Raw genomic sequence first — 13,877 nt, forward strand, 5'->3', positions numbered from 1 at the left:
GCACAAAAGCCTGGAGCCTGCGCCCCGGGGGAGCTCGTCTCTACGGCTTTTGGGCAGGAGCGGCATTTAACCATGGGGACTAAATGGAGCCCAGCCAGGGCACTCAGAGACGTCAGCGCTTTCGGGGCACATCCTGCCCACAGCCTTGGGTGGCCGGGCAGCATGGAGAGTGCCAGGGGGCGGGGCTGGGGGCCGGAGGACCTGCCCTAACTCACCGGCAGGGTCCCCTGGGTCTCAGCTCCTCCACGGTAACGTGGGTATTAATGCCCACGTCAAAAGAGCAGGTGAGCGTCTAGGAGACCGTGTGCACGGTAGGCCCGCAATCAGCCACAGCTGTGCCATGGCCCCTCCTGCACCACTCCATCTCTCCTCTGAACGGCCTGGTCACTCCCTGTGGTCAACACTGAATTTCCTGTCATGGGCTTGCCTGGCTGGGCATGCCGTGGAGTTGAGCCCAGGCCAGACTCAAAGTGGGCCATCTGCTCACTCACCCGTTCATTCATTCATTTACTCACTTGCCCACTCATTCATGCATGCACGCATTCATTCATTCATTTGTTCACTCATCCCTCCCTATTCCAGCTCTACTGCCAACGAGACAGACAAAGACCCCCTTTCACAGGGCTGAAGGTTTGTGCAGTGGGAGAAATGCCGATTCACAGCGCTTGCCAATTCCTCTGGTGTAAACCACCGCCCCACCCCGGGAGGGGGGCATTCTTAAGCTGCCGAGATGAAGTTTCTGACCACGGGGCTGAGTAGGGAGGTGGACGCTTGGCTCTCATGAACCGGCACCAGCTGCAGCTCTGGGGAGAGGCAGACGGACCGACAGTGACAACGTGGTGTGACAGGCAGTGAGCGTCCTCGTGTCCACGGCACGGATTGTGGCCGCAGGGTCCTGCCACGTTAGCGCAGGGGCCCAGCATCTGCTCAGGGCGACTGGCACCTGGTCATGTGCTTATTCATTTGGTGGCTCTGCTGGGGACACAGAGGTGAATCGATCAGGCCCTGCCCTGTCCCCAAGGAGCTCCAGGCCCGGGGAAGTGTGCAGAGATGTGACAGGGCAGTCCGGGTGCTGTGGAGCCCAGAGGAGGTGGTGGGCAGCCCAAGAAAGACGTTCAAGGTGGACAGATGGGGAGCAGCCTTCCCGCAGGGGCGAGGACAGGTGTAAGGTGACCTTGGGGAATGGCCCGTAGCTCAGGCTGGCCGGAGGGTAGGGTAGGTGGGGCCGGTGAGTGGGGTGGGTCCTAAAGGCCCGGATGCTGTGCCACCAAGCTTGGCTGGACTGGGTTCTAACAGGGCTCTCGGGCTGGGGTGGCTGGAGGTAGGGGAGATGGGGGAGGGACACTGCTCCATCCTGGGGGCTCTTCACGTGCACATCACAGCTGCTAGGCTCAGGGTCCCTCCTCCCCCGGGGTAGGTGGGCTATGTGGAATCATCGCTGGGTGAAAACGGCGCCCCTTGTTGAGGATGGAGGCCTGGCCTTCCTCCTCGCTGGAGGTGGGAGATCACAAGACATCACCCGCCTCTGCTGCATTGAGCCCTGCTGGGGATCAGGTCGCCATGAGTATGGCCTGGATGCTTTTGGATTTGTGTGTGGAGGATGATGGGGCTGTGGTCTGTACCAGCCCGTGACCCTGTGATTTGGGGCAAGCCTGGAGCCTCTGTGAGCTTTCTGCTCCTGGTCAGTGAAGCTGAAGCAACAGTGACATCCCCGCAGGATGGGGGTTGGTCCAGGGAAGAATCGGGGGCTTGGACGTGGTAAAGGGACCCAGCACACGTTGACACACGACGTCTCCAGGCTGAGCACCACGTATGGGGCCCATTTCACAGACAAGGAGTCCGAGGTGCAGGGTCACTTCCAGGGTCATGTGGCTGGCACGTGGCGGGCAGGGAGCTAACGCCAGCGCCTCTGTCGCCAGCCAGGACTCCGGTGCCTGGCACCACTGAACCTATGCTCCACACAGTATGGCCCAGCCAGGGGACAGCTGTTTGCACTTGTCAGCTCCCACTGTCAGTTAGGTGTGACCCTGCCCGGGTCTCCACTCCGAGAGGAACCACCAGGACGCCCCACCAGGCAAGGAGCAGGGCTGTGTCTTGTTCTTGACCCTGCTGGGGACCCTGCTGCATCCCCATCACGGTCAGCCCTGGACCTGGTCCACAGGGGACTCAGTGGGTGTTTGTTGAATGAAGCCACAATCTACAGGTCCTCTCGGCTCTGATGTTCTAGAACATTCCATGGTTCTGCCTCCAGTGCCACTCCTTCAGGAGCACAGAGGACATTTCTCATAGCATGCGCGGCCCCTGGGCTCATCGGCCACGAAGTTCCTTGCCCCACTGGACGGGGGGAGCCATCGGAGGCCCTGCCCTACCTCAGCACTCAGCAAGCTTGGTGGGGGGCAGGGTGGGCGCTGAGAGATGGGGAAACACTCAATGCTCAGGGGCCAGAACAAGTCGTCCTCTCAATAGACTTTGCCACTGGAGTGGAGCTCCTTGACTTCAGTTTATCCCCACTTGGAAAACAAGCACATTTAAAATTATGCCACATCGTAACACAGCAAGGTCAGCCGTGCAGGGCCAGCCACGAAGGGCAAGGGCAGCCGAGCCGGCCACGGGGCGAGCAGACATGGGGCGCCTGGCTCCTGTACCCTCCCGGCTTACCTCCTCCAAGCTCCTGGGCCTCCACGTGGACCAAGTCGGGGTCAGTGTCCACTCCAGAGACAGCCCTGGAAAAGAATGGCTGAGGTTGGCGTCGGGAATGGAGCCCCCAAGCCCTTCTCGCACGGCCTGTGTGGTCCCCGAGCGCCAGGCAGCCACGTGGCCTCCAGGATCTGGGGCTCAGAGGACACAGTCCTTCCCGAGAGCCCACCTGCTGCTGGGAGGCCGATGGAGCCCCGGCCTCTGTCTTGCAGGGCCCAGGGTTTGCTGGGCATTCTTCCGTTTAGAGTAGTTTAGAGAAGACTTTCACATCCGTGCGCGGAGGTGTGTGTATGCGTGTAGGTGTGTGTATGTGTGTGTGCGTGCACATGTGTGTTAGTGATCAGAACTCCCCAGAGGGCGCAGACCCGGATTCACACCAGGGTCCTTCTCCCTTGTCCCTGCTCCCCTTCGAGCCCCCTTCACAGTACATCCTTGGGAAGGCACTGTTCTCAGCCACTGGCCCCTCCCTTGACCACACTGCTCCAGGGGTTCGGGCAGTGCATGGAGCACAGGGGGACCGTGGCTGCCCATGATGGAGCATTCAACAAGGCCCGAGAAGAACGGGACAAAGACACATCCGGGGGGGCAGGGACTGGGCTGCATCCTCCAGGGGAGCTGGGGACAGCGCTGACCCCCGTCAGCCCAGCACAGGGCCTGGCACCCAGGAGGTGAAGTGCAGGTTTTTCAACGGATGATGTGATGTGGTCCAGGGTTTCCCAGATTTTACCGGTTCCAGGTATTAACTGGACTGTCATCTCCTGCCATGTTCTGTATGTCAGCTCCCTTTAGAACCTTCTATCTACTTCAGCCATCTCCTGAGCAAGAACACCCGGGACGTCATGGGTGTGGGGAGCTGATTATATGTGTTATAACGCACATTCCAGCCGGTATGACTATTAAACTCCATCCACCAAGCCGACCCTCTCACGGACAGTGATCTGAGGCAGCACATTGACTTTGCCAAACAGCAAGCGGAGAGTCTGATGCAGAGGTCAATTCCCACGGCCACTCAGCACCCAGGACAGGCATCCCCGTGGCCCCTCCAGGCCAATGAGACGTCCCTGCCACTGAGTGCTCAGTCCCCGCCACTGACAGCCCCCGGAGTTGGCCTCTCTCAGTTCTCAGCCCGATTCCTAACGGGCTTGGCACCAGGGTGCCTGTTTGCTTCACCTCCTCCAGGGGCCAGGTGGTCCCAGGGGGACAGGGGAAATCCACAATGCTCCCCGTGGCGGGATGTGCAGTCTGTGATGTTTCAAACGTGGCTGCCAGCATAAATCACTCTGACTTTCCATAGAGTCTCCATCGCAAGGTGAAGTGTTGATTTCGGTTTTGTGAATAAACCATTTGTAAGCTCCTTGGAAGGAGGTCCCCTGCCTGACATTTTCCTCTCTTTTCTGAATAAAGAGAGACATTGTTCCCTTTACCAGGAGCACTGACCGGTCCTCCGCTGGGCAGATGGAATTTTAGTTTGACCATCCATCATCTGTAAATGGGGTCATGACACTCGGCCTGTCACTCATCCACTCACTCACTCTCTCATTCCCTCTCTCTCTCACTCTCCATCAGAGCCTCTCCCCTGCCACTTCCCAGCACGCCCACACCAGGCCCTGCACCAGGCAGGGAACACAGTGGGCCTGAGGTCCCTGCCCCAGAAACCCTTGGTCACGGGTTTTGAAGACCACGTGAAACTCTGCACTTACACACCTCAGATGAAGCCTGGCTCCCTGTGGGAAATGACAAGCATTGAGCCCTGGGTCTTCTTGTTTGTCAAGGTCCCCAAAGATAGTATTTGGGGAAGGCCCTTGGTCTATTGTTTAGAAACAGCAGTCACACGAGAAGACCTGTGGCCATGCAGGCTCAACAAAGAGCACAGGGCATTGATTGCTACTCCTTTGGATGCTAAGGGAAGCTCTGATGCAAACAGTTCTGGTAAACCCTCTAAGACACCACCACCAGGGCTGTTGTGGGATGAACTCTGTCTTCCCCTCACCTCCCTTCAGGACAGAAGTACTGCCACTTGCCTCACACCTGGGCAGGCACTGGAGCTCATGGAAGCGGAAGGCTGAGGCTTTACGGGTGAGGTTGGGTTCGAGGCGGGAGGAAGAATTCGAAATGCCTGGGGAAGTGCAGGCGGCCAGACTGCCCGGCAGAGAGGCCAAGGGCAAGGTCACTGGCTACGGACAGAGGCAGCCATGGCCCATGACCTAGGACAAATGCCCTGGCCTCTCTGGGCCGCCGTTTCCCCCTCTGTAACGTAAGGGGAAGACAGTTGGGTGCTGTTGTGTGGATCTCATAAGAGGATGCACTCGGACCCGAGGTCTGGTGCCTGGTGCACAGTCTGTGTTCACAATGTGGCTGCTGCTGGGCGGTCCTTATAATTTTGTCCCAGTGCCATTGAGAGACTAGCAGGGAGGCGACGTGTCAGGGCATTCGTGGGCCCAGAACATAGTAGGTCTCCCAGCCCCCGGCCATGGCCCCATGAGGCCAGTCTAAGGAGCTCATTTGTTTAAGCTTCTCAAAACATTAAGGGTCTGAGTCTCAGACAGAACACGGGACATCGGCGATTCCCGCTGTCAGTTCAAGGACAGAGAGCGCCTTGGAAGTGCTGTCAAAACAGCATTATTCACTGTTTACAAGAGGCGCCCGTCCCTGTGTTGTCACCACGTTCCCAGGGAGACTCCTGGGCCTCGAGCAGACAAGTGTCTGGCGTGATTATTCCTCTCGCATAACGACTTGGAGCAATTTGAGAAACCTGGGGGAAGACATAATTTGATTTGCCCGTGATAACAACGTGTCTGAATGAGCACCAACTTGGCTTTCAGTGTCTGCGGGCTGTTTCTCTCTGTGGCCCCAGGGGTCTCCCTGGGACTGGAAACACTGGCAGAACCGCTCCCCGCCAGTCCCCCCAGTCCTGACCTGCCAACTTCCCAGGCCGCCCTGCTCAGAAACCCCACCTCCTGGCCCCCCTCCCCACCTCCTTGAGCCCCTGCGGGCTAAGAGTTGACAAGAATGACAGGGCCTGTGATTGATGCCGCGCTCCAGTTTCCGAGGAAGGACCCGGGACCTCTCGAGGGCGGCCATGTGGAGGGAGCCCTCACACCCACCCCCCAACCCCACAGGCGGAAGGCACACCCCCAGGCCGTTGTTCCAGAGGCGAGACCAAAGCTTCCCTTCAGCCTGTGGCCCTAAGTCCGCAAACTAGTTCCTGGCCCCGATTAGCATGAAGACGCAGAAGGAACAGGATGGGATGGGAAGCTCCTCCCACAGTGTTTGTCCTGGGGATGCAGGGCTGTGCCTGGCTGGGAGGCCTGGGCGTATGTGTGCAGCCCAAATGAGATAAGAAAGGAGAGGACGTGAGTGTGTGTCATTTTCACACTCAGGAAAACGCAATTTGGTGGAAAGAGCACGTGTGTCACTACATGCATCTCCAGAGGTAGTTCAGGTCGGGGGGGGGGTGGCAGCCGGGTCAGGGGCGCCAGCGTGGGCTCTGAGCCCCGCCTTTGGCTTCTGCTCCCTCTGCAGAAGCCCTGGACCTCGTCCATGTCTCATGCTCGCGGGCCTCACTCGCTTATCCAACAGGTGTTTCCTGAGCACCGGAGCCTCTCGCTGGGGCAGTGAGACTAGAGCTCCACGCAAATCGATCGTTGAGTGGCTCCCAAGAGATGACACCAATGCGGAGGGGGCCCGGGCACCGGCTGGGGCAGGAGTGAGGGTCCAAGACCGGCAGGGGCTGAGCAAGCCATGGGGCAGGGGAGGCTGCACCGCCGGGCCATCAGCCGGGGGATGAGTCGGGACCAGGACAGGAGAGGCAGGGGGAGGGGGGAGGGGGAGGGGGGTCCATGGGGAGGGGGGCAGTGGGCCTGCTGTGTGTCAGGCACTGGGCCAGCTCTATGTGCATTAGTGCCTCTCCTTACTATGGGGGACTCAGAGGCCCAGAGAGGGAGATTCACGTGTGCGAAACTGCACAGCTGGTTCATGGGTGCGCACGTGGCCTGAGAGACACCAAGCCCCAGCTCTCAACCCTTTCCTACGCTGTCCCAGCAGAGCAGAGAGGACGCCCCGGAGGTCCCCCTGGGATGAGGAGGGCAGGGCTGGGGCAGAGAGGAGAAGGTGGGGGACCTGAGCTGGGGGCCGAGGGTGCTGACTTGGCCTCGCCGGGGCTTCCCGGGTCCTGGCGGGGGCATGCTCACCAGAACACATGGTCTTTGGTCACTCGCTCCTGCAGAAGAATCCACTTCTTCCCCAGGTCAGACGATACGTAGAGCTTTAGGGCAGAAGGAGGAGAGAGAAAAGTTTGGTCATGACATGAGGAGTGAGCCTCTTCTGAGAGCTGCATCACCCCTGGATGACGACTGCCCCTGGGGAAGTTGGCCAGTCCTTGGCGAGGACCTGTTGGGGGCAGGCCCTGTGCTCCAGGTGGGTGCAGACCAGCCTCCGAGAGGCGGAATGTCAGGCACGGGGGCTCCATAAAGGGCCAGTCTCGACCCCAGGCCAGCTGGTAGGAGCCCAGAGACAGGGGCAGAGGTCCCCGGAGGAGGTGTGTCTGAGTGCAGGCACCCAGGAGGGACCTGAATGTCCTTTATGCACGTGGGGCGGAGGGAGGGCGCTCTGGAGGAGGGAGCAGGAAAGGTGAGACGGTCAGGTCAGGACACAGAAGAGACCTCTGACGCCTGGATGGGGCCTTGACCGCAACGGTAGCCCAGGGCCTGTGCTTGGGGTTTAATGCTCTGCGGTCGCTAACTTGAAGGACCTAATCATTTTATCTCTGAACTCGAGATCTGTGAGCAGAGCCGGACGGAGCAATGAGCTGGTGTGGGGCTCGGAGCCCAGGTTCCCGCGGCTCTGCCAGCGCCTCCAGGGCCGTTGCCGCCTTCCACCCCTGGGGGAGGCCTGGGCCTGGGGAGGGTCAAGGTTGGGTGGCTGTGCGCTGGGTCCTGAGGCCCTGGGAGCCTGAGAGGTCTGCGTCAACCCTGCCTGTGTCCCTATGCACAGGGAGTATGACATTGGTAGCTCATAAATACACTGTGACAGCTGGAGAGAGACCATGGAAGAAAGGGTTTGTCCCAATATTTAAACGTTTCTCATTTTGCACTGGACCCTGTAAAGTACACAGCCAGCCCTGCCTGAGACCACCAGGCCGCTGGACAAGATGAGGCTCTCAGGAGGGCTGAGGCCAGCTGCCATGGGGCAGAGGCAGGGAGGCCCCAAGGAGGCCAGGCCTCGGTCCGGTCCTGGGCAGCAGGCTCATGGAGAGGAGGAAAGGGCTCCGGAAAGGGCCTGTTTAGAGAGCTGAACAGGTCCTGGGAAGAGGGAAGGGGGAGGCGGCGTCTAGGGCTCTGACCTGGGGACCTTGGGTGGGGACAGAGCCTCAAGCAAGCAGAGTGGGCTTGGGAAACGCCTGCAGGGGCCACAGGGCAAGACCTGAAGGGGAGGGAGGGGACAGCTCTCTGGGGATCACAGGACAGGGTGGGGTGGGGGAGCACGCACACTGGAGCGTCCGCTCCATCCTGCACCAACCTCCACTGGGACTCAATAGCTCCATTTCTTTTCTTTTCTTTTCTTTTTTTATAAATTTATTAATTAAATTAAATTAATTTATTTATTTTTGGCTGCATGGGGTCTTCGTTGTTGAATGCGGGCTTTCCCTAGTTGCTGCAAGCAGGGGCTACTCTTTGTTGAGGTGTGCGGGCTTCTCATTGTGGTGGCTTCTCTTGTTGGGAGCACGGGCTCTAGGCGCGCGGGCTCAGTAGTTGTGGCACATGGGCTTTGTTGCTCCGTGGCATATGGGATCTTCCCAGACCAGGGCTCGATCCTGTGTCTCCTGCATTGGCAGGTGGATTCTTAACCACTGCGCCTCCAGGGAAGCCCCTCAATAGCTGCATTTCTTAAACCAAGGCCCTGGGAGCCAGTGTGATGTGCAAGAGGTGGCCGTGATGGGTGTGAGCTTCCCCATCACAGCCCTGGTGCTTCCCCAAATGCGTCTTGGCCCTGGAGGCCAAGAGAAGCCAAGTACAGCACAGGCTCCCTGGCCCAGAGCTCCGGGGCTGAGCCACACCCGGCCCTGCGTCTGCAAAGCTCGTGGTCCAGGAGGAGAAACGACAGACCCGAAGGCAAAGGATGGCCCCTGAGCACAGACACCTGCCAGATGCTGGGGGAGCAGGAGGGAGGATGGTGCCCAGGGCCCTGGGGCAGCTCACACAGAAACATGTGTGCGAGCACCCCTACAATGCATACACGTACTCACAGACATGCACACACGGAGACAGACACACAGAAGCCCACATGTGCACAGATACACGTATACACGCAAGCTCACACACTCAAGCATATATACACAGGGAGACACACAAGCGCATGCGCCCCCTGGCCCCCAGACACAGACGTGCACGTGCTTACACACATGCACACACGCGTGAACGCACACAAACACAACTACACGTGCACACACCCATAGACACATACGCACACACACGAGCAAACACGTACTTTCACTTGCCCCCTGAACCCCCCAGTCCTCACTGGGGCCTGGTGGTAGGCGGTGAGCCGGCTCCTGTTGGGTCCTGGCCCCGTGGAGCTGGAGCGTGCATACACATACACACACACGCGTGCGCATGTGGGATCCTGGCCACCACATACCCCTCCCCTCCCCTCCAGCCTGGGGGTGGCGGGGATGTCTGCAGCCTCTGTTCTGGAGGTAAACCGCCATCCTGTTTTGTTCCTGTTGCCCTTCCGATGCCTTTGTGACCAGTTCCCTGTGTTAGGGTCCCTCCGTGAGCCATCTGGAGGTTCCTTGTTCCTCCCTGGACACCACCTGTTGCCTGGCATAGGTGCATCATCGGGGTCGTGGGGATGTCTGCAGGCAGAGGAAGGCAGAGGCCCTTCCAGCGGGAGGGAGTTCCCGAGCACAGGCCTGGGAGCAGGAGGTAGCGGGGTGGGAGGTGCTCAGCAAACAACAGGTGCTCAGCAAACAGCAAGTCGGCCTCCAGGTGCTGGGCCTCAGTCTGTGCAAAAGTAAGGCTCACAGCCAGATGCTGAGGATGTGGCAGAGCTGTGACTTCATCTCTCAGGGGTGGGGAGTCAGGGAAGAGTTAAGCAGGTGGTGGCAGCTCTGCTCACATGGTGGCCCTCTGTCTGCTCTATTTGGGAGGCTAATGGTATGGGGAGTGGTCCCTCTCCTGCTGGAGGAGGCCTGGCCTCCTCCTTCCTCTCCAGAATGGCTGGGCAGTCCCCAACGGCAACACGGAAACCCAGGCCTCTGTCTCCCAAGTTTGGGGCCGGCACACCTGGGCTCAGATCCCTGCCCTCCCTTTCTGGAGTCACCCAGGTGAACCTCGGCTTTTCTCAGTTGTAAAATGGGTGACATCCTCCTTAAGGAGGTCAGGAGGGTTCAAGCGGGTTCCGCATATCAGGACCTTACGCAGGCAAGGCGTGCGCTGAACTGGGGCTCTGAAGCCCCCGGACTGAGCGTCATGCCCACCGTCCTCCTAGACAGAGCTGCCCGGGGCGAGACGGAGACTGCAGATGTGAGCGTAACACTCCCTCTTGGCCCTGAGATCCTGTTCAGTCCTGCTCCTGCCCACATTGTCACTATGGGGTGTCCGAATCGCTTTTCCCCCTTGCCAACAGCAGCCCTGAAAACTACAGATTCCCCAACTGCCTAGGAGAGAAATTTCAGGAAAACATTCTCTCCCTCTTCCCCGCAGCTGCAGGATTGCAGACCAGCCCCTGCGTGAGTGATCCCTCCTTGAAAAGGTCATCTCCTAACCTCGGGGTCTTGTGAGAAGACGCCCCACTTCAGGATGGCTGTCCCTACCCATAAAAATCACCTAGAGCCTCTAGAAAGAAAGTCACTCTGAATAGTTGTCTGACTGACACTTTGTGACCTGGTAACAGTTGTATAACAGTTGTCCCTTTTTTGTAAACTAGGGAGTTTTCTTTGTTAAGCTCCTCTCCTCTGCTCTCATCTGCAGGGAGAAAACACTCAGGCTGCGAGATTTTCTTACTCAAAGAGACTGAGAGTCTGCATCTTAGTCTGTCTTCCACCCAGTGCCAGCCACTGCCCCCAGCTACCCCTCCAGGGCTCCCCAAACCCTGGCTACTTAGAGCCAGTGTCCCCTCCCCAAATTCCTCAAGCCCCAGGCTCCTGCTGTATTCAACTCTTGCTGTTTTCTGGACCCGCCTTTTTTCTCCCTCTTGCCTCTAGGCCTTCGCACGTGTTGTTCCCTCTGCCTGGAACACCCCTCTTCCCCTCTCCCACCACCCGGTGGACTCCTTCCTCTCAGGACAGTCTCACTTTATCCATCTGCCAATCGGGAGAGCACAGCTCATATCCTCAGGCAATAAGTGAATAAAAAGGAGTCTGAGGCCATCAGCCTCAGGATTATGTAACCTCCGGATTAACGGATGGCGTTATCATTGTCATCACCACCGACGCACTTACATTTATGATATCTGCCCCAGAACTTTATGAAGCCTTTCCAATTTGCTCTCATGGGAGGTGATTGCATAACACACAACCAACTGCTGCAGAAATAGAACATTTCTGCTGAATAAAGGACAAACACCAGCAAATAAACACATCAGGGACATCCTAGTTAGTGCAGCTAAAACCCGCACAGCGATGTCCTGGGGAAGGGTCAACTTCCTCTAGACCACTCCTCTAAGAAAAATAAAATGATCAGAAGATATTCTGATCTCATGTAAAGGTAAAACAATCAGAAGTGAGAACAAGGAAGAAATAAAGGAAAAGGAGGAGGATGAAGTCAGAGGGAAGGTGCATTCCATTCACAGACATGTGTACCAGTAAGTTTCACACAATTATTAGAAGCATTGCAATTCCACCCAGCTTTCAGTGGTCGGTTGGGTATGATGGTTGGAACTCAGCATCCTTCCTTCCCTTGCTGTAGGGCACCTGGGCATACTGCAAAGGCTGAAAGGCTGAGATCCAACATTGCTCAGACTCCCTTGCAGCTAGAATTCTGGGTCAGATAGATGCATGCATGCGAGGTTTGGAAGGGGGCAGTGTCACGGAGGCAGTTTCCTGCTGCCTTGGGCCATTTATTTTATTTTATTATATTGAAGTACAGTTGATGTACAATGTTGTATTAGTTTCAGGTGTACAGCACAGTGATTCAGTTTTATATATATACATATGTATATATATATTCTTTTTCAGACTCTTTTCCCTTATAAGGGAATAGATTACAAAATATTATTACAAAATATTGAGTATTGTTCCCTGTGCCATACAGTAGGACCTTGTTGTTTATCTATTTTATATATAGTAGTGTGTATATGTTAATCCCAGTCTCCTAACATATCCATAGGTTTGTTTTCTATGTCTGTGGCTCTGTTTCTGTTTTGTAAATAGTTTATTTGTATCTATTTTTTTTTAGATTCCACATATAAGTGATGTCTCATGGTATATGTCTTTCTCTGACTTACTTCACTTAGTATGATAATCTCCAGGTCCATGCATGTTGCTGCAAATGGCATTCTTTTATTCTTTTTTATGGCTGAGTAATACTCCATCATATTGTATATATGTACCACATCTTCTTTATCCATTCATCTGTCGATGGACATATAGGTTGCTTCCATGTCTTGGCTATTGTGAATAGTGCTGCTATGAACATGGCGGGTGTATGTATCTTTTCAAGTAACAGTTTTCTCTGGATATATGCCCAGGAGTGGGATTGCTGGATCATATAGTAACTCTGTTTTGCTGGCCAGCAAGTTCATGGGTTTGTGCTCGGCATCCATCTTCCAGCTCTGTGGGGTGGAGGGGCAGATGTGGTGGAGGCGGCAGCTGGACAAATCTCTGTCTTTGTGGACGTTCCCAGGCAGTGTGGGCTGCAGCAGTGGTGATTTCAGATGCCTGGACCCTGGCCTCAGCTGCATGTTCTTGACCTTGGTGACCCCGGTGGAGCTCTCCATCCCCCACCTTCTCCTGCTGGTCCAGCTTCACAGGCTTCTGGGAGGATCCTTGGGAGTCTGGCCTGAAGCCTCACCTCTAGCGCTCCCAACAGTTTAGAGAGCACCCAACGCCCCACGCTAAATCCTTTTTCTGCTTAAAATATCCAGAGTGAGTTCTCTTCCCTGCCCTGAGCCTTGTCGGACACAACAGTCAGAGCAAAAAGGAACACACTCTGAGCTGTGAGATTCTCGCTGCTCACAAAGCTGTTCTCATGATGACAGCACCCTCTACTCATCTCTTTTTTTAAAAAGTTACTTTAAAATTAATTTATCTATTTTTTAAAATTTATTTTACTTTTGGCTGCCTTGGGTCTTTGTTGCTGTGCACAGGTTTTCTCTAGTTGCGGCGAGCGGGGGCTACTCTTGGTTGTGCTGTACGGGCTTCTCATTGCGGTGGCTTCTCTTGCTGCCAAGCATGGGCTCTAGGTGGGCAGGCTTCAGTAGTTGTGGCACACAGGTTCAGTAGTTGTGGCTCACGGGATCTAGACGCAGGCTCAGTAGTTGTGGCTCACGGGCTTAGTTGCTCCATGGCATGTGGGATATTCCCAGACCAGGGCTGGAACCCGTGTCCCCTGCATTGGCAGGCAGATTCTTAACCACTGCGCCACCGGGGAAGCCCCAGACTCATCCCTTCTTAATAGAGCTCTTGCCCGCCCCACCCCACTCCCTTGATAGCACTCCTCTTCCTTTTCAGCCTGTATAAATGCAAACACGGCTTCATTTGGGCTGGAGGATTGCAGGGGTTCATTTTTCTTTCTTTTCTTGTGCGATCATCTTTGTGGTTCTGAAGTTGTATTAAAAAGTAAACTTACATCCTGACTCATTCTCTAAGCCCCTGTTCAACCCCCCTCCTCCAGGAAGTCTTCCCTGGTTGGCCATCCAAGGTGTCTTGTCTCCTCTACTAAGTTTCTGGAAGGCAGTCTCAGGCTCAGACCTATTTCTCACAGTGCTGGGAAGCAGAGGAGGTTCTCGATGGGAAGCAGAATAAAACATGAGTGGGTCTATTGATGTTTTAGAGGTTAAGTGGCCCGGGCTCTGCCTGTGAGCATGTCTGAGGTCTGAGCAGAGGGGAACAGGCTGGTCAGTTTCGCGCCAGGGGTCCCCAGTGAGCTGGCGTGGGGAGGGACTGCCCAGCTCTCACATCCTTTTGATCCCAGGAGCCTAATGCAATTTGCTGAGCCTTGAAGGAAAAAAAACCACTGCAT

General features: G+C 56.2%; 1 protein-coding gene across 2 annotated transcripts in view; it reads right to left on the reverse strand.

Moving 5' to 3' along the window:
- Window positions 1–13,877, reverse strand: part of SORCS2 (sortilin related VPS10 domain containing receptor 2) — a 551,814-nt gene that overhangs the window by 71,625 nt on the left and 466,312 nt on the right. For both annotated transcript variants that reach the window (XM_082635333.1, XM_082635332.1), the window contains 2 exons: window positions 6,888–6,961; window positions 2,659–2,723 (listed from right to left, as the gene is read on the reverse strand). In XM_082635333.1, the coding sequence (XP_082491459.1) occupies window positions 2,659–2,723; window positions 6,888–6,961 (139 nt within the window). The remainder of the gene's footprint in view (window positions 1–2,658; window positions 2,724–6,887; window positions 6,962–13,877) is intronic.

This window comes from Mesoplodon mirus, assembly GCF_964341445.2.
Source record: "Mesoplodon mirus genome assembly, chromosome: 2".
In the NCBI taxonomy this organism is placed as follows: Eukaryota; Metazoa; Chordata; class Mammalia; order Artiodactyla; family Ziphiidae; genus Mesoplodon; species Mesoplodon mirus.